This window comes from Erythrolamprus reginae, chromosome 3, assembly GCF_031021105.1.
Source record: "Erythrolamprus reginae isolate rEryReg1 chromosome 3, rEryReg1.hap1, whole genome shotgun sequence".
NCBI classification, from domain to species: Eukaryota; Metazoa; Chordata; class Lepidosauria; order Squamata; family Dipsadidae; genus Erythrolamprus; species Erythrolamprus reginae.
This window is the reverse complement of record NC_091952.1, coordinates 195,563,343-195,584,917: the sequence shown is the minus strand read 5'-3', so window position 1 is coordinate 195,584,917 and position 21,575 is coordinate 195,563,343. Positions and strand designations below refer to the sequence as shown.

General features: G+C 35.6%; 1 protein-coding gene across 3 annotated transcripts in view; it reads left to right on the top strand.

The window, feature by feature from the left end:
• The window catches only part of LDLRAD4 (low density lipoprotein receptor class A domain containing 4), a 336,510-nt gene extending 330,845 nt beyond the window's left edge, over positions 1–5,665 (top strand). For all 3 annotated transcript variants that reach the window (XM_070747472.1, XM_070747474.1, XM_070747473.1), the window contains 2 exons: positions 1,739–1,792; positions 4,044–5,665. In XM_070747472.1, coding sequence (XP_070603573.1) covers positions 1,739–1,792; positions 4,044–4,586 — 597 coding nt within the window. In that variant the 3' untranslated portion in view covers positions 4,587–5,665. The remainder of the gene's footprint in view (positions 1–1,738; positions 1,793–4,043) is intronic.
• Positions 5,666–21,575: the final 15,910 nt, after the last annotated feature.

Below are 21,575 nucleotides of genomic sequence, written 5' to 3'. Positions count from 1 at the left end.
TGTCTATACAGATTCTCAGTCATCCAGGTCATGGTTGTCCCAAAGATGCTTTTTCAAGAGGCAAGTGAACTTTCTAGTTTCCTTGGAAGACCTTTTGCTTCTCATCCAAGAAGCTTCTTCAGCTTCTTCTTTCCAGTCAGAGCAGAAGAAGCTTCTTGGATGAGAAACAAAAGATCTTCAAAGAAAAAACAAAGTTCACTTGCCTCTTGAAAAAGCACCTTACTGCAGAACTAGGCCCAAGCTATTATGGCACAAAATAAGAAAATTCCAGAAATGTGTCCATACTGTAAGACCATGATGGCAAAACTCTGGCACACATGCCAAAGGTGGCATGCAGCACCCTCTCCGATGGCACACCCCAGCTCAGCTCCACCACGCTTGCGTGCATGCCTCCTGCCAGCCAGCTGATGTCTGGGTCTCTGCCACGCATGTGTGGGGGACGGGGTGTATGTGGGAGATATACACATTCATGAGGGGGTTGAATGCGTGTGGGGGAGCATGTGAGTTGCATGCACACGTGCAGGGGCTGGGGTGCACAGGGGAGTGTCATGCACACTTTCCATCCATGACAAAAAGGTTAGCCATCACTACTCTAGGAAGGTACAATACAGTGGTACCTCTACTTACGAACTTAATTCGTTCCATGACCAGGTTCTTAAGTAGAAAAGTTTGTAAGTAGAAGCAATTTTTCCCATAGGATGTAAAATGTAAAAGCAAATAATGCGTGCAAACCCATTAGGAAAGAAATAAAAGCTCAGAATTTGGGTGGGAGGAGGAAGAGGAAGAAGAGGAGGAGGACAGTCGCTGCCGAAGGAAGAAGGTGAGGTGAGGGGAATCAAAAAAATCCAAAACTTTAAGGCTTAAAAAAGGGGGGGGGGCTCTGAGGCAGCGAGGAGGAGCACACGCCTCACACGCCTGTTCCTTAAGCACCACCGAAAGGCTCCTCTGGCAGCCCAGAAAAGCCTGAGATGGCCGGGATTAAAGGGGGAATAGCAGGAAACTGGCGGGGCATTTGTGCCGCTCTCAAATTTCCTGGTAAATTTTTCCGGGCTCAGGTTCTTAAGTAGAAAAATGGTTCTTAAGAAAAGGCAAAAATATATTGAACATCCGATTCTTCTCTAGAAAAGTTTTTAAGTAGGTAGAGGTACCACTGTAGTTTGTTACACTATTACATTTAATAGTGTAACAAATAGGACCTGCCATCTCAATGACATTACGTCTGAAATGTCTGTATGCTTCAGTAGAAATTGTCCACAAATGTTGAAGTTTAGGTAATCGTCAAGTTGTGACAGTAATTGACCCTGGCAATTACAGTTGTAATTCATTATGGTCATAAAGCAGGTCACTATGGCACCAGACATGATTTTATTATATTTTATGCAGCAGTTCAAGTGAACATGATGGTAATTAAGCCAATCTATTGATCGCTATGGGACAGTTTTTTCTGGAAAGCAGAAATAAGCACCGGTTTCCAGAAAAATTGTCATGAATTGTGGTCACAATTCATGCAAAGGGGTATAAATGCAGGCAAGATGCTGAGCAACCAAAATGTGGTCGTGTGACCACAGAAGGGACTTCTATCAGAACTTCAAAACCAAGTTGTAAGTAGCTTTTTGGAGGTACGTCATGACTTCAAATAATCGTTAAATGACTGGTGGTAAGTTGAGGACTACCTGCGGAACACATACAGTAAGTGGCATGTAGCTGAAGCTTTTCTCTTTTTTTCTTTGTGTCGTAGGAAGGGTGTCTGTGGCCTTCTGACAGCTCATCTTCTCGACAGGGACCTTCAGAGGTAAGCCTTGGAAAGGAGCATCGGGTTCCTGCTTATTTTGAAATTTCACTTATTTTATTTTCTAATGGGTGGGAGGGAAGCAATGTAGTGTGGAAGTCACATGTGGCATTGTGGCAATTATGTTGCTGCTCTTGACTATAAGCGTATGGATTTCAGAATTAAAAAGGAAGGAAGAGAAAGTTGATTTCTTTTTTTAATTTTTTAAAAACATAGATAAACTAAACAACAAATGAACATAAACAAACGCTACAATAAGTATAACATAACAATAAAATAAAATAAAATAATTTTAAAAATCCCAACAAAACATATAAGTACAACATTTGGGGAACAAAAGTTTCCCCACTTCTTTTTTTGAATGTCGATCAGAGAATTTTCCCTTGTCACTAGATGTTCTTTCATTTGACGTGTTGCTTTGCTTGAATTTTAATTATTTTTCCATTGTTCTTTTCTTTAGCTAATCGTAAAAATTTCCCCATATCTTATAATACTCCATATATTCTTTTCCCTGTAATTTTTTAGACATCCTATCCATCTCTGCACAGTCTAGCATTTTTTTGATTATTGGACTTTCTTCTGGTGTTTTATCTGTCTTCCACTGCTGGGCATATGCTATCCTGGTAGCTGTTAATATGTGAATGACTAAGTATCTTACCTCTTTTTTCATTTTTTTTGTTGAAAATGCCCAATAGATATAATTCTGGGTTTTTTTTCCAAATTCTTCCTTTGTTATTTCTTTTAGCCATTCTGTTATCTTATTCCAATAATTTTTTTGCCTGTAAACACGTCCACCATTGATGATAGAATGTGCCTTTTTCTTTTTTACACTTCCAGCATAGTGGTGAGACTTTTGGAAACATTTTCGAAAGTCTTTCTGGTGATAAACGTGGGTGATATGTTAATTCTATTGGCGAAACCCACTCTGGTATCTTAGTATACAGTGTTCCCTCACTTTTCGCGGGGCATGCGTTCCGAGACCGCCTGCGAAAGTCGAATTTCCGCGAAGTAGAGATGCGGAAGTAATTATACTATTTTTGGCTATGGACAGTATCACAAGCCTTCTCGTAACACTTTAAAACCCTAAATTGCGATTTCCCATTCCCTTAGAAACCATTTATATTATTACTCACCATGTTTATTTATTAAAGTTTATTTAAAAAATATTTATTAAAGGTGGACGAATGTTTGGCAATGACATATGACATCATCGGGCAGGAAAAACCGTGGTATAGGAGAAAAAACCGCAAAGTGTTTTTTAATTAATATTTTTGAAAAACCGTGGTATAGACTTTTCGCGAAATTCGAACCCCCGAAAATCGAGGGAACACGGTATTGTTTTTTTTATTATCTTCCATGTTTGGATAAGAGAATTTCTTAATATATGCTTTTAAAAATATTTATGTGTTTTATCGCTTTCATAGCAGAGATAGTCATGCCAGCCTAATAATAAGTCATGACCTTCTATGGTCAATATACGTTTATTCTTTAACATAATCCATTATTTAATCCATGTTAATGATGATGCATGATAGTATAATTTAAAATTTGGTAGTCCAAAGCCTCTTCTTTCTTTCACATCTTGTAGTGCCTTTAATTTGATTCTCGATTTTTTTACCTCACCATATATAGTTTAATATTATTTTGTCAAATTCTTTAAAAAAAAATTGAAGACAAAGTTGATTTCTGTGGTTGCACATTTAACTCAGCTTCAGTTTCCCTGTACTGTAATACTGAATTGGCAAATATTATGGAAAGTACTTGGAAGATTACATTAGAATATGCTTTCTTAAGGAATTATTCTGATTTTTGATAATTTTGTAAAGCAGTATAAGATCTAAGGAATTCTTTTCTCCTCTGAAATTGTTTTAATGCAAAATTGAATTTTTAAAAATTTATTTATTTATTTAGTATTTATTTATTTATTGGATTTGTATGCCGCCCCTCTCCGCAGACTCGGGGCGGCTAACAACAATAATAAAAAACAATATGTAACAACCCAATACTAAACAACTAAGAAAACCCTTATTATAAAATCAAACATACATACAACCATACCATGCGTAAATTGTAAAGCCTAGGGGGAAAGAATATCTCAGTTCCCCCATGCCTGACGTTCCCCTATGCCTGACGGCAGAGGTGGGTTTTAAGAAGCTTAAATGTATTTGTGTGTGTGTATCTATGCACTCAAAATGTTGCATGCATTTCTGATTTTTTTTTAAGGCTTGACTATACTGATTGCTTTACATTGCAGATTATGTATGCCCCACGTTCCAGGGACAGATTTACCGCTCCATCTTTTCTGCAGCGAGAACATTTCAGTCGCTTCCAGCCGACGTATCCCTATGTGCAACACGAGATCGATCTGCCTCCTACAATCTCTCTTTCTGATGGTGAAGAGCCACCACCATACCAAGGGCCCTGCACCCTGCAGCTTCGGGATCCAGAACAACAGATGGAACTTAACAGGGAATCTGTGAGGGCACCGCCAAACAGAACTATATTTGACAGCGACTTGATAGATGTTTCAGTATACAATGCGGGCCCTTGCCCACCAAGCAGCAATTCGGGAATAAGTGCAACCAATTATAGCAGTAATGGAAGGATGGAAGGACCACCCCCAACTTACAGTGAGGTCATGGGGCATTATCCGGGTTCCTCTTTTTTCCATCACCAGCAAAGCAACGCACCTTCTTCATCACAGAGGGGGAGCAGACTTCAGCCTCAGCGGAACAATTCAGAGAGCACAATAGTCCCTATTGAAAGCAAAGACAGGAAACCAGGAAACTTTGTCTAGTTTCTTTTTCCATGTGCACTTGAAGAGAGACGGGAGAATCAAACAGGAGCATAAGGGAAGCTTCTATGCCCCTGTGCACAATGTTGTTAAAAGTTTCATGTGACACAATTTAGTAAAACCAAACGTACAAAGCTGTTCTTTATTTCCGATTCCTTTAAGGGGAACTGCATGAAAATTGTTTTGAAATAATTGCAACCTTCCATTCAGTTTGGCCATGAGCAGTGTTTTTAAAAAAATATATTATTTTTTTAATAACGTATTTGAATTATTTAATTTTAAGAAGTAACTAAGGCACAGAAACATGCCTCGATTGACCTGTTTTATAGTAAGTTAAAGGCTAAAGAGGAGAGTAAGAAAGATTACTAGCTAAATGGGGGCAAAATTGGCCAGTTTGCTTTCCTCCCCGTCTCCCAGAATATATGATTTCTTTTTTCCTGTTTCCACATTTATGTTGTGTGCCAAGGTTTTTTTTAGAAAAAAAACCCTAAATGAATACAAGGAATTAATTTGTGTTGTGATACTAGTGTGTTAAATTTGCACTATCTTTCATGTTTTAAATATCTACGGGGGAACTGTTTTACCTGCAAGGTTCTTCTATAAGGTGTCTTTTTACCTTTTCATTATTAGCCCCAAGGACTTTTGCCCAGGCCTCTATTGATTATCCCCATTTTGGGGAATACAGATTTAAATAGGTTTCTTATCATTCTACATAACAGAGAATAAATAATAGAAGACGTTTTAACATTTTACTGTTTGCAATAATTTTGCATTCAAATAGGGTATCAGCAAATTGTCTTAGAAATTTATAGGTGGAAGAAAGCAAATGTGAAAATACAGAAGCACCTTCTTTGGGTGGTTTTTAGCTATAAGCCATTTGTTTAACTAGAACAAATTAAATGCCACATTTACTTTTTTTTTTGTAACTACAGCTATATCTTAACTGCTTGTCACCTTTTTTTTTACACGATTCAGTGTCAGTAGTACTTAAAGCTTTTGCAAATTTTTATCTTCAGTGTAGTCCATAATATATTCAGTCATATAGCCTTACTTACATCATACAATAAATGATTTTAAAAGTACAACATGGATTCTGCTGTTAAATATTAATTTTTTTGTGTTTTACTTTCTAAAGACAGTGATCTGTTATCAGTCTGCGTATCTTATCTGATAATGTGGGAATAATTGATTGCAGAATGCTATCAAGAACTGCTTCAGAGTATTAATCAGTTTACAATTGGTTGTTATTCGTCTGCATCAAACTAATTTTAAATTTATTGTGCAAGCAATCACATAATGTTTTAGATCTTTTTTTCTTTAATTGAAATTCCTTATACTCTTGAATGCCACATTAGGACTGCTCCAGTTTTTAGACTTGGACTCTAAAGTATTCCAGCAATTTTGATCTGTTTTGGAATTCTCAGTTATTGGCTTTTTTGCCTGATTATGTTATTTTTAGTAAATTGAAAGTTTTAAAGGAACAGGTTTTCTATTCAAAAGCACAGATAAAGCACAACAGGCACTTCAAATATCGTGAGCAAATGAACTTTAAAGAAAAACTATAGAGTTCTGATATTCTGGGCAAAATTGCAATTGCACACAAGTTTCCTTCAAATTTCCCTTTTCTATGGTTTTTATAAGTAACATTTTCTTAACTGAAAAGTCTAACAAGTTTATCAACGGCACTGTAATAATGTACTGTACATCTTTGTTCTGTTTGCAGAATTTTTTTTCTCTTTCTGGATGACTTCTATAACCTGAAGTAAGTTATATTGAAATCTGGAATCTGAACTCAGTTTCTGATCTATGCAGAGTTTTTATGCCAAAATAGCATGTGCGGTGGATGTGTGTTTTAATTCCATCTTTGTATGGAAGCTTTTATAAATCTTAAAGTGGCTCCTGAACTTGATGACTAGCTTGAAAAAATCCTTAAATAACAATTCTGTTTTAAGGATAGAATCCTGTTTTTGTAATTGGGTATAATCTGTTTATGTCCTGATTATGTAGCCATGATTTAGAAGCTATTTTTCTGGTCCTTGTGATCTTTGCTGATTCACATATCTGTCATGTGATAACTGTAAAAGCTTTCTGGTATTTACGGTATGTGAAACAGCCATTTCTAGTTGGCATCTTCGGTGAACATTCTTTCAATGGATGTGAATTTTTTGGTATTATTTGGTGTTGCCCATTTAAAAATATAAGACTGAAATTCAGTGGCTATTTTTGAAACCATGAGTTCCAAATGAAATTTCTCTGTACTAAAACTCAGAATGACATAGTCATATATGGCTTATTTTGGGTTTATAATTTGGGTTTAGCCAAGAGAGCAAAAGAGCAAAATTCACGTTAATAGTTTATAGTTATTAAAAAAATGTCATTGTATGAATGAATAATTAAGTCAACCCTACATTTTGACTTTGAAAGTTGTCAGTCTTAACTGGAAACTCTTGAATATGTAGATTGAAAGTTGGTATATTGATTAAATGCTTGAAATTGAATTTTATGTACTATTTATTCAAAATGATATTTCATACGTAATTTTATTTGATGTGAAACCCAATATCAATTTAAGCACTGACATAATTTTTAGATTACTAGAAAAGTCGCTATACTACTAAACTTTACTTCCCCCTCCCTCAATGTTTTACTATTTTGGTCCCGTTATTGTTGAAACCTCTGGATAGTTCTTTTATTAGGATAAAAATGGGCTACAAACAGATGCTTACTTTAGAAATGAGTTTTTCCTTGTGCAACATAATTCCTGGAACTTGCTTTAAATAATGCCATTTTTGGAACAGTGCCATAACAATTTCAGTAGATTGATTTAATGTCTCTTTTGTTCCCTTTTTCATTCTGACACTTTTGAACTTGGCACCTCTGTATTATCTTCTCTTATTACTGTCATATTTATATTTTCCATAAATGTTTGAAAGCTTTACCTCAAATTCATATGAAAGCAGGCTGTTTAGGAGTTAGAACAGGAATTAACGTAAAGCTTAGAAATATGTTAATTCTAGAGTGTTTGTTCAGAAACGGCATCTTAAAATTCATAGGGCAAATATTTTTAATGAGATAGATTCATAAGAATGGAGTATTTGGGGGTTTTAAAGGTCAACATTATTTTTCTCTCTCTTAATGGTGAAAATGCTGTCAACTTAAAGATGAAACAGAGTATTTTGGGCTTTGGGGTTCAAGATGAAATGTTATGGAAGGATTGGTTGTAGTTATGAGTCTTATAAAAAAATGTAAGGTGGAGCATCAAATAGCAGCCTCCCTATGTCAATATTTATTTTACTAAAAGCTGACTAAAAGTTATTGCAGGAGGAAATGTCATGCTTTTCTACAACCTGGCAGTCTAAATTGAGAAGTACTGTCTGTTTTATGACTCTTTCAAAATTGGTTGCCTAATAATGGGTTGACCTTGTCCAGGAGCTAGCAATGCATAGTCTGCGGAGAGGGGCAGCATACAAATCTAAATAATAAATAAAATAAATAAATAAAATAGCATGCAAGCCACATTTACAAGATAAAATTATTGTAATAAAGTTAATTTCGTGTTTTGCATTTTTTTCAAAAAGAAGCAACATTTTAGACAAACTAGTGGTTTATTCAAAATTGTATACATTAGTAATTTTGATACCTATATATGCAAGGCATAATTAATCCCAACTTTTGAAAAATGCAGTCCATGAAAAAAAAATTGATATGTAATTACAGTTGTGTGCAGCTCTCAACCATCTAAATATCAGATATTATAAAGTTGTGTATGTGAGTAATGCACAAACATGTATACGAACACTCTTTTTTTTGCTTAGGACTTATTTTAATTAAGATAGAGTTCTTGCTTAACCCAGAAAAATTCCTATTTATTTTCAGATTAGAATCCAGTTAGTTATTCTTACCAATTTTTAAAAATCAAATTTAAAAAAATCTTAGTATAAGTTCTGAGTATTCAAAGAAAAAGCACACACAGGGATTAGTAATAAAATTATTATAAACACTTTCTTAATTAACAAAGCTCATTATTTCATCTGTTCTGAAATCTTTCTTTGCTTAAAGTATTCCTTATCATATACAATATAGTTGGTTAGGATCTCAGAGGTTTAGCTGTAACTTCAAAAGCTCTCCACTTGCCAAAAATGTTACTGTATTTTTTGTAGTATAAGACGCACTGGGATATAGGACTCGCCTTAATTTTGGGGGAGCAAAACAAGAAAAAAACAATTCTGGGCATTTAACTGGAGTGGGTGGGGTGGGAAATGATTTTCATGGGGGCAGAAGAGGGATTTGGCATGAACACTTCACTCCCAAGACGCCCCACCACCACCACCATCTTCCTTCCTATAGTCCTAGCCATTGGAAGCCTGGCTTTCTGTCAGCAAAGCCTGATAGACAGGCAGCATTTTAGTCCTTTTGGACGCTGCCACCTTGTAAACACCCTGCTGGGCTTCTGGGCAAGCTCTCTACACCTTTGCAGGGAGCAACTCCCAAGTGACACAAGAGCCACAGAGATTCACGATTCTCCCACCTGATTCCTCAAATTGGCTTTCTTGAGACCTTGATTGGGATATTTTTATTGGTTTTGGTGGTGATGTGTGCTGAAACTGCTGGGCAGTTTGTGCCAGAAGATCCAAGTTATTTCAATATCTTGATTGTTATTTCAGGCTTTGTGCGCTCAGGTCAGTCACTTTCTTCCCCATTTTAAAAACGAAGCATGCAGAAATCAAAAAAGAGCATTGCATTTCGGGCGGCAGGGGGCAATGTGGTTGCACGCCCCATTTTTGGAATCAAAGAGGAAGAACTTTCTGGGCGGCAGCGCCAGACAGAACTACCTGCCGCCTGAAACGTGATGTTCTATTTTGGTCTCTGCATGCTCCATTTTTGGAATTGGGGAGAGGATTGTGGCGCTGCTGCCTGAAAATACTTCCCAGGAGTCACTTTGCCTTATTCCTCCTGCGCAGGACCCACTTCGCCAACCGAGTCCCTATCTTCCTTTGGCCGTGAGTGGAAGTGAGGATCCCTGTCGTCTGGAACTGTCCAAAAATGCGATGTGCAGAGGCCGAAAACCTCTGAAGGTGGGGGCTGGTGGTGGGTGAGATTACATTCGGAATATAAGATGCACCCAGTTTTTGACCCTCTTTTTGGGAGTGAAAAGGTGCATCTTATACTCCAAATATATGGTATATAGAAACAAATGGCTTGAATCTACATTTAAACCACACAATTAAAAGCCTATATCCTCTCCTTTTCCCCCCTTTTTCATATTACGGTACTTGTAGCAATCTGCATATATCTGAGTTCTGCAGTTCGTTTTGATATATTGTAACCACATACAGGTTTACAACTCAAATGTTCTAAATTAAGTCTCATTAACTCAATTTGTCATCCCGTATGCGCATTTCCAAGAATTAGCCAATATGTTTGTTGTGAATGAAACACAGCAATGTATGTTATATTTTTAGCTTCTTACGATGTACTCATTTAGTATCCTTGTGCAATATAGGTATAGTTACTGGATTCTTTCTCTACATGATTTATGTTCCATAACTTCAGATAATTTGCACAGGGCCTCTTGGGATCCCAAGATTAGGGAAGGAAGAAGAGAAATGATTTTATATGTGAGGTTTAAGGTATTTGTGAAGTAAATTTGGTTAGTTTTCACTGATCATGTGTATTATCTTTCCAAAGACATGTAGCATCCCTCTAAGCATTGTTGCAGAAGTGGGTATTAAATTCAAGAAAAACAAATATGAATCTCAATTGCAGGAAATTTGAGTCTAAATCTCTGAGTGATATTAAACGACAGTTAAGTGGACAATTTGTAGTTATAAACTAACACATTTGATCAAACCATTTAAACTCTTTAATATCAGAAACTACACTGACATAAAGGTATGCTTGATTATAATTATGCCCTATGTTCTGGGCAGAAAAAGGTTTTGTAGTGCTTCTTAAGATGAGTTACTGTTGCTGATGAGACCCAGAGACATAAATTTCTCTGTTGCCCATTGAAAATGCATAAGTACTTAAGGGGCTAATTTGACCACATAGAAGCAGAATGATTGCAAGGGCAAATGATTTAAAAACATTTCCAAGAGATAGAGATGAGATTTATTTGTATGCAACAGAACACAAAAGGCTTCTGTATTAGTTTCCTAAGCAAAAATTATATTACAATTTTCTACATTGATACTATAGTTGTATTAAAAAGTCAGTCACTTAGGTTCTAAATATATAACAATATATATCAATAAAGACAACATATTAAAAACTATGCCCTATGACCTTCATTTTGCAAAGAAGAGGCAATTTATTATAATTCCAAGAACATAGATTTTTCAGGACCATTATCCCTAGCTTTTGAAATGTGAAAGTTTGAAATTTCTATATTAAGAACAGATAACATTTTAATTCTGGAATAAGTCTGTGACTGAAATATAAGGGTAAAACTTTTCATGTTTATTTAACTGGATAATTTTTTTAGTAGACTTAGTCTAAATAAACACAGTATATGGGTGGATATTTTGCAGTATTAAATGGGATAGGGAAAGAAAGGAATGAATCTGCAAGCTACTAATTGTGTTAATACTGTTAAAATAGACAAAGGTGAAAAAGACTTTGGGCCTAATAGATTGTTTCTGAAGTGGGGATGATAAATACCCCACCTTTCAGACCCCTTCATATATGTGGTAATTGCAGCCCATACATATAATCAAATTGTGAGATGATTTGGTATCAGTTATTTTTTTGGCTCTTTTTCAAAATTACGCTATGGTGATCTTGGGATTTTTCCTGCCAAGCCTTTAAATCCTGCCTATTCAGCATAAAACTACAGAGTTTGCTCTGTTTTCTATTTTGTAAATTAATGAATACTATTTATTTAAATATCCATACTACTCTTTATATGAAGAGCTTAAAGAGCTCTATTAATACTTCAATTTAGTGAACGGAATAATGTAAACGTTTTATAAGTAAACTCCCTTGAAACTTTATAATTTTGGGGAGGCATTTTTCATTACAAAAATGATGAATTATATATTATACTCTTCAACAACTTTTCAATTTTTTAGTATTACTACTTTTTAAAAGGATCGTGTTTACGATAGTACAGTGCTATCTCATTTTTTAAGCCACCTGTTACCTGTTGATGCAGAATGTATTTCTACCATCTGAAATGTTTAGAAAACACCAAGCCTTCATCTTGGAGGGAGGGGACGACAAATGAGGGTTGGGGTGATCCTTAATGTTTTGAGCATTGGAATATATGCTGTGCGAATGCTTCACTTACCTCTCTAACTTTTCATATAACGTTGACCCTTTGGACCAATATTTATGACCCTTTCAGCTTGAATGTTTGAAGAACGTTATTAATAGCTACTCGGAGTGGCCTCGAACTGCAAGATGAGTGGCATATAAATTTAATAAATAAAATTATTGGCAAGGGACGAGAGAAGTGTTGACAGTTTAGCATATAAATAGCATACAAATGTTCTTTATTAGCTTAATATATATTTTGAAAGGAGCAAGGGTCACAGGGAAGTATGGATTTTCTGACCTTTCAAGGTGTAAGCCTTACTTCAGTCGCATTGCCTGTTCCTAGCAAGAGTAGATCCTTGTTTTGAATGTGCCGTTTTAGCATTGGCTCACTTTCTTCTACATCTCAGAAAAACTGAACAAACATCGTAGGTAGGGTCAATTATGTTCCCATGTGTAATCTCACATATAATTAAATTAGGTCTTTTGTTTTTTCCAAGTGATAGTAAATAAGTTGCATTTCTCATATCTCTTTGTTAATTCTGTTCTCCATTTTTTTCTTCTTTCAGCTCTGGTGAATGTTCTCATAATACAATTCCAGCCATTTACTAAATCCAGTCTGGGTAGCTCCATTGTTCTATTCAGACATTTTCTGATAGACCACTCATTTTCATGACATTTTGTAGGAAATATATCCATAGTTGGATATATTTCCAACTGGAAAGTCCTTGTGCTATCTTGAAACAGATCAATCACTACACTATCATTTCTTCTCTTTGTATGGATGAATGGAAATTAGACTTGCAATACTGATGCATTATTAAATTTGCTTGATAGAAACAATTACATTTCTGTTTAAAATAATAGGGATGGAGAAGGGGAGATGAGGTGCATAGAAATTGCTCTGCAATATTCCTTTGAAATATATGAAACTCTTATTCAATAATACTTGTGTTTAAAATGAATTGCATCCCTCCCTTTCTGGGGGTAGCCAAATGTACTTGTTCCACAAGATGTTGCAGTAAAATCAATAGATTTTTAATATTTTGTTTATAACAGCTACCTTTCATGCTTGGTCAATTTAAACATAGGTTTATAATGTACTCCAATAGATGAGTCATGGATTTAATTAATAGAAAAAACTGTTAAGAATGCCTGTTTATTTTTGACGACTTGGGGGAATTTAGCTTTTCACTGCAGAAGCATTTTTTAGTGTGCATTAATTATTTCACCTGAAGTCAAAATCCTATTATTTCATCTTTGTGATATATGTTCTCTTCTTATCTAATTTCTTTTCTTTGGGTAGTGTCAGATTTGTCTCACTGTTCAGAGACTCTTTATACATTAACGTTGGCTGAATTGTTTTGATTCAAGCTTTTTCATTCAGGATTTTTTCTTTTCTTATATAATTCAATCTTGGTATGCATGTAATCGTTACTTCCTAGTTCAATGTATAGATGTTAAAATCATTTGGTAAAATTAGTGTCCTTTAAAGAAATCAGATTACTATAACCTGAAAAAACTTCCAATATAATTTCATGTCTGTCATTTTGAAAAGTGTACGCTCTCTATTACTTAAAAGGTAGTATAGTCTAGGTCAAAGTCTAGCAAAGTTGGCTCTTCTATGACTTGTGGACTTAAACTCCCAGAATTCCTGAGCCAATCATGGCTCATAGACAATTGCACCTGGTCTAGGTGCAATGCTCTATGGTTTGAAAAGGAACAATGTGAATTTCCTCTTTTGGATAGATTTGAGGGAATTAATATTTGACTAGATAGATAAGTGATGACTTGTTTTCTGTATAAAAACCACCTTCTGAAATATTAAATATTAAATAAATGAAACAAGACCCTTATCAAGGGTGTTACAAAAAAGTACACAATTTAATCCACCTTAAAGACATTCATATGAAGATAAAGACCATTATTAACAGCATATTTTGAATTTGCAATAGAAGAAGAACTTTAAAAAAAATTAAAATTAGTTTTATTTCACTTTGAAGCTAAAGTCAAACAACAGAAATACCTGGGTGCTATTAAAAAGAATTCCCATTAAAAGGATGGAAGGGCTTATACCTTTGGAGAAGGTCAATGACTTCAAAAATTAAATTCATATTTGAAATTATCTTGTTCATCTTTTGTCCCTTTCCAATTATGCTTAACAGTTTTGATGAACAATTTCTCCATCAGGTCACTGAAAATACCTAGATAATTTTTGCTATTTTTCTGATTATTAACAATGCTGTTTTGACTTATATTTCTTTGGGAGAAAAAAGACATAAGAGGGAGAATCAATGTCAAACTGAAAAAAGTGATAAGGCTAGAAATGAATGAATACATCATTTTGTTGTGTAAAAATATATTTTAGGCATATACTTTGGAGAGAAAGGGAAATGGAAGCCAAAGGAAATGAAAGATGCAGTATCTTGAGTATCAAATCAATAGTAAATATTGTCTGTTCTCATTTTGTCCCTTGAGGATTAAACTATTTCAGAGTTATTTGTTTTGTTTTCCTAATAAAGTTTTTTTTATTACTTTGTTCTATGATCCAGAAGCACATTTCTAAAATTTGATGTCTTTATTTCCATTAAATACTTTGCTAAATTTATCTTAAGATTTTTATATTCCTTAAATAACTTGCAATCCTTCGTTTGAGAGTTCTTTTTTTACCTACATTATTGAAACATGAACTTTGCATTATATCTATGATATTTATAATAAATTCTGAACTTTATAAGTGATGTCTCTGCCCATCTACTACATTATTAATTTACAGTAGACTGGCATACCCAGAAGGAAAATGGCCTTCTGTTTGGGAAGTCTTGTGGCAATTCAGTATTTTGGTAAAATGTTCCTTACGCTAAAATCACTTCCAGTCTAAAGTGTTTGAAGTAGGGAAAATGGGAAGTATATTTCCCTTCATTGAGAGGCCACAGATGGAAAGTTAAAGGGGAATATTGAAGGTGAAACCAAGTAATCATGAACTTCAGAATGTCTGTGGAGATTCTCGGTCATCCAGGTCATGGTTGTCAAGGCAACAGAATTTTGTTTCTTCCTTGAAGACATTTGGCTTCTCACCTAAGAAACGTCTTCAATTCTGGAGAAGCTTCTTGGAATTGAAGTGTAATGTCTTCAGAAAAAAGCTTGGATGAGAAGCAAAGCATGGTCAAGGAAAAAGTAAAGTCGTCAGGTTGACTTTTGAAAAAGCTTCTTAGTAATGACCTTTAGAAGTTTTTTTAATTAGAAAATACTTATTTAGAAATTGATATTACATCCTTGAGTGCTAAAAACCTCCATCAGAGAGTTTGGGGCAGAAAGTGCACTGACTGAGCTGACTGTTACAAATGCTTCAGCCCTAAACTTTCTTATTTGGAAGTGAGCCCTGTAAAAATGGGGTGGTGGTGGAGGAGATTTGCCTCCAGGTAATTGGATGGGAAGTGATTCATTGCTATTTTGAGGCTGCTTTGAATAGTTTATGAGATTGTGTGGAGACAATGTGGCATGTGTTAAGGACATTATGGACATTCCTGGGCTTCTTCCTTACGCTCTGCCTTCCCAACCCTTTTTGTGAATTGGCCTCTTATGTTCCTCTGGGGATATTCTACACATTAATGCATGCATGTAGATGAGGATGTACTGGGAAGGATTCTGCATGTTTTCTAGTTTCTAAAGTAACTTAAGAGCCTTTTGCTCAGCAGACAGAGTCCCTCTTCCCCACTGTCTGAATCAACAATGCCCATTGAAGTCAATGAAAAAATTTGAAGGGGTCTTTGTTGTGCCTCATTTAAAATGGTGCACTCTCTCTCTCTCTCTTTTGGTCGCTTATCTCCTCTGCTTTTGATATTTTAGGTGCTCATGAATATATTATGCACATATTCTACCCAATGGGTAGAACAAAATGGAATCCATTTTTAATATTGTAAAATATTCTGCTGCAGAGAAGATAGCTGTTTGAGCACAAAGGGACTTACAACTTGATAAACTGCTTGTGCATGGTTTGTTTGTGTTTTGTAAGAGAATTTGCAATGGAATGCTTTCAGAAAGTGAGAAGTCCAAATATTTTTTATTTTATTACGAAATATCCAAGTGATATAAGGCAAAAGCAAAGCCTGGAACAAACTACTTTCAGCTAATCTATACACAATAATTGATACACGAATCTTTATTTATAAGGAGATTTTTGTGAGTATGTTTATATTGACACTTTTTTAAAAAGTCAATTTTAACTGTGGGTAGCTGCTAGCTTAATTTTTTCCCCTTCTTAATAAAATTGGACCAGTATGCAATCCATTATTTATTATTCCCTATCAATCTCAGAATGGACCAGATCTCATGAGCCATTGTTTTTTAAATACCAACATTTTTAAAAAAACTATATTATGAACCTGGTATGCTGCCCCGAGTCTTCAGAGAGGGGCGGCATACAAATCTAAATAAACTAAATCATCCCTGAAAAATATAAGGTGTATAATTTTACAAAATGAATTTTTTAAAAGATGTCATTTCTACTTTTAAAATTTTCAAAGTGGTGTTTTTAAGGAGTACATGTTTGTATTTGGTGTACATCTTTTTACCTATATACTGAATGTTACAATACATGTAAAAATGCACTCAAAATAACATTCAGCATTCATAGCATCCCTGAAATGATATGTATCTACATTGCCCATTCCATGTATTTGCTGTTTTTTTATTTGATACACAACACTGTCATATTTATGTGTCTTTTCCTATAGTTGTGAGTTTTTTTCAAAAAGTTTGTTCGAATACTTTAAATTAGAATGACTTCTGAAGAACGTGGATTACAATTTTTTTGTATTTCCCTCTTTAGGTTCTCTCATTTCCTGGTTGATGACTTAAATATTATAAATATTATCCTACCGAATCAAAGTTACATATCATATTACATATCAGAAAAACACTATTCTATTTGGCAGATACTGATCTTGGCATGATTGCCTTGGCAGGACATGTTTGCCATCTGTCCATGCCAAGGTCTGTTTTGAGGTCTTATCTAGATGAGCAAAGCAGATAGTTCAGAAAAATAAAGCAGATTTTAACACTGAAAACAACTCAATGTCTTTTTCCCCTTTAAGAAGCTCATTCAATATCCCATGATCCAGCAATGGGAGACCTCTTCATTGAAACATATTTTATTGAACTACTGGTCTTATTTTGAATCTGATTTAACTCGGCAGAACTCTCCTACTCTGCCCATATTTTAAAATGAGTTCCTAGCTGCTACAATTTGGAACCATAAATTAATGAATCAAGCCACACACATACTACTTTTGTCATAATTGGTAGGCTACAATTCCCCCCCCCCCCTCCCCAATACCTATTCATAGTTTGGCCATCTCCTGGATTCAAGTACATCAAATTTTTAAGTACATGTGTTAAGAATAGTAGAATTTGACTGCCATGAACTGAAGTCATCACTCAATTATTTGTGGGAAGGATTGATCTGAAGATGAAATAGTAGATGGTCTTCACAGGGCAATTATCATAGTCAAAGAAGTTCAGAAATATGTTTCTACTCTGTTCTTACTAGATAATCGGTTAGAATTATGGCTGGAAGAGATCAGGCTGGGAAAGTTGTATTGGCTTACCTTAATTTTTATATGTCCTTTCATTAGAGTTTTGCTAATATCCTCATAGGTAGACAGTACTTATGCCCTGCACTAGGTTATTAACTGATATACAGCCCTCCCTGTAGTGAGAAGTTTTCAACTACAAATGGACTGTTCTGTTCCTCTTTTTTTGCACATGTGATGCTATTAGGTTCACCAAAAAGAATCAAATATGCCTAATTGGTATTAATTAAACAGGGAGATGAAATACTAAGTTTTATTGGTTTGATGTATTGCTCAGTTTTGTGTTTATCCTGTATTATGGCAATGCTTTGCACTGTACAGTAAGCTTGGATCTGAGTGAATGTTATGCCAGGTGCCCATTGCGAATTGCAATAACTTTTGCTGTGTATAGCCTGAGGACCAAACAAGATGCTGCTCCTTTCAGAATTGCTAGCCTGTGAAGCCGCAGTGGTGGAAGGCATGACAGAGTGTACTGTTAGAAGTCATTCATATTTTAGGGCAAACGGAAAGATATACATACATTTTTTCAAGGGAAATGGCACCCAAGGCCTATTACACAACAAGCAAAGAGATATTTCAACAGAGTAACCATCGTCTTTATCTCTAGTACAGAAGCAATTTGCACATTGCCAGCCAGTGACTTTTAGGTTTAGTTGACACTGATACAGAAAATGTCATAATATTTACAGCGTCTGTCTATTATCTATTGATTTACTTTCACAAAACAAAAAGGCCTTACATACATTTTTGTGGGAAGGATATTTCTGTAGGAAAGTGGTGGTCAATCTCCATTTAATTCCCCTCCTGCAACGATTGTGTTGCCTCTCCATAAAGTCTCTTAAAGGCATTTTAGATGGCTTAGAGGCTACTAAGAAAAGACAGGATCACGAGCATCTTTCTGCTTCATGCCTTGCTTTCAGCACACTGTTTAGTTACATAGTAATGCTAATTTCCACATCTAATATATAATAGCCCAATGCTGCTTTTCCCCAATGGGTCATATTTCTCTCTCTTTTTAAAATCTACCCTGGTTGCTTGGTATGTATTCAGTTTGTTTCAAGAGTGTGTTTTTTTTAATGACAATAAAGTACAGCACTATTCTTGATATTTAGCCTTTATTTTAAAGTTACATTTTTAAATGTTTTCAAAAGGGAAAATAAGTTGTGGCTTGTATTGCAACTTTGCAAAAGCTTGTTTATGTGAAGTTACTTGATTCTTGCTTTGCTTTAAGAGACTTTCCTTTTAACCCAACTTAATCCCAATCTGGAAACTTCCTGCCTCCGCCCCTCCCCCAAGCTCTTAGCATGGATAACAGGAACTATAGTCAACCTACCTTCAAGGCACAAGATTGGGAAAGCACCTTTTATACTAATCAGATTGCTATTTAATTTTAATGTAACTTGTGGTTATATGCAGAAAAAGACTTTTAACAGTTGTGTACCTGCCTCCTCCTGAATAAATGGTGATGTTTTAATTCCTAGACCTAAGGTCTGTTCTTGCAATACTTTTAAGGGAAAATGTTGCTCTAAGTGCTATTGTTAGTTTTAAATACAAATTTTATGCTTGTTCTTAAGAATCTGTAGTCAAACTGCAGAACAAAACTATTAAAAAATGCAGCATTAATTGGTCTCTTGGTTTTCTTCCCCTCCTTTTTGCTCAAATAGATTATATTGTAAACCAGTCCAGAACCACCTAAGAGTGTTACTGATAAGCATTCCTAGTTCTTGGCTGAGGAATGCCATTGCATTAGGAATAAGAAGGAGGGAAAAAATTGCTTATTTGCAATTTTAAATACAGTATGTATCCCTTCTATTTTCCAGGAATAAGATGGTATACATTATACACTGCTCAAAAAAAATAAAGGGAACACTTAAACAACACAATATAACTCCAAGTAAATCAAACTTCTGTGAAATCAAACTGTCCACTTAGGAAACAACACTGATTGACAATCAATTTCACATGCTGTCGGGCACATTCAACTTTGTACAGAACAAAGTATCCAATGAGAATATTTCATTCATTCAGATCTAGATGAGTGTTCCCTTTATTTTTTTGAGCAGCATATTTTCTCCTCTAATTTCTACATATAAGGTCTCTAATCTAGCAGTTCATGTGGTTTCCAAGAGATGGTGGCCATTGCTGTGTTTCTCAACAATGTAAACTTCCCATGGCGCCCCTGAAGTTTAATTGTGGCACTCTGGGGTACTAAAGTGCACAGTGAAAACTTCGGCCTTAAGCATAATGTGGCAGTCAGCGTTCCAATTAACATCTAAGTTTAAATCAGAGTCCAAGGCAAAGACTTCCTCAAAGTTCCAATTTATTCTTAGAGCCATCTTGGCACGTCCCTGGGGAAACCCGAATCTTATTTCCCCAGGATTTCTACTTCCATTTTACAACTCATTCTCCTGTCCCACACCCACAAGTTCATCACATGGACCACTAATCTTATGCCATCAAAACCGTACGTGCCCATCTTCTTCTGGCCTGGTGCTGACAAAAGATGACCTTGAAATTCTAAAAGGAATTTATTTTGTCTACCTCTAACTCATCATGCAACCACTCTTCCCAATTTCCCACAGCAAGAAAAAGTCCAAAAGAACTTAGCATAAAGTTGCAGGCCAAGACCTCCAAGCATTCTGGATTTGGCCTGATGGGCTTTAGCCAGGTTCACACTGTGGTTGTGGAGGCAAGCCTTGTAATTGCAATGCTGTTGATTTAAGCCTTCCCCAAATTATTATTATTATTATTATTATTATTATTATTATTATTATTATTATTATATTATGTCAGTACAACACAGCAAACGAGATCAGTAAAGCGGCCTTTTGCAATTGACAGATGGAGATTTTGTCAATTCCGATGGTTTTCAAATGTCTGCTGAGATCCTTTGGTACTGCGGCCAGCGTGCCAAGTACCACTGGGACCACTTTCACTGGCTTATGCCAGAGACATTGCAGCTCGATTTTTAGATCTTCGTATTTCACTCATTTCTCTAGCTGCTTCTCCTCAATTCTGCTATCTCCTGGTATTGCGAAGTTGATGATCCATACTTTCTTTTTCTCCACGATCACAATGTCTGGTGTGTTATGCTTCAGAATTCAGTCAGTCTAAAGTCGGAAGTCCCACAGTAGTTTTGCCTGCTCATTTTCGACCACTTTTTCGGGCTTATGATCCCACCAGTTCTTTGCCACTGGTAAATGGTAGTTCCGGCACTATTATTATTATTAATAATATTATTATTATTATTATTATTAATTAGATTTGTATGCCGCCCCTCTCCTAAGTCAACAGCACTTTAATGCAGGGATTGGGATGCTGCCTGCTCGTCTACCATGAGGGAGCCAAAACCTGAACAGCATGGAACAAAATTTGGTTCATGGGAAGAAGATGGCAAAGGGATGACACATAGCCAGAAGATCCACTTTGAAATGGTGAATGAATTCTAGAAGCCATTCACTGCATATGTTACCCTATCTTGCTCCCCTGGGATCTGGGGTGTTGCATAGCCAGTGATGGGCTCCTTGGGGTACTATAAGGTATGCAGAAGCAGTAGAATAATTTTGAATTATTTTCTTTTTTCCCCTCCTGGGCTCTGGGTATCTTTTTTCCTATCGCAGTAAATGAGGTTGAATGTGTATAATTTTAGAAGAGCTCTGTGTGTGTGTGTGTACATGCACATACAGTTTATACAGTAGATAATGTATATTTTTGTGTGCCTGTGTGTAATATGTATGTACACATATGACATATATACATAGAATTAAATAGTATATTTTGGATATTCAGTAATAGTAAATAGGGAAATTTTATCTTTTTGAGGCCAGGCACCCTAACCCAAACCCTTGACGTGAGTGACGACAAGTTACCCATCTTTAAGCCAGTCACACGACCTTTAAGCCACCCCCGGCCACATGATTGTCAAGCCACTCCCATCTGGTCACATGGCTGGCAAGCCACACCCACAAAATAACCCACGCCCACAGTGTGGTAGTAAAATTTTTTTGCAGCCCTTCTGTGCATAACCCTAATGATTTATATTGCACAGAATTGCTGGTGTAAAAATAGCAAAAAACCAAAACAAAACAACCCCCCCACACAATATATCATGAACCGGTTTTTAATTACTAATTCTCCCAAATTT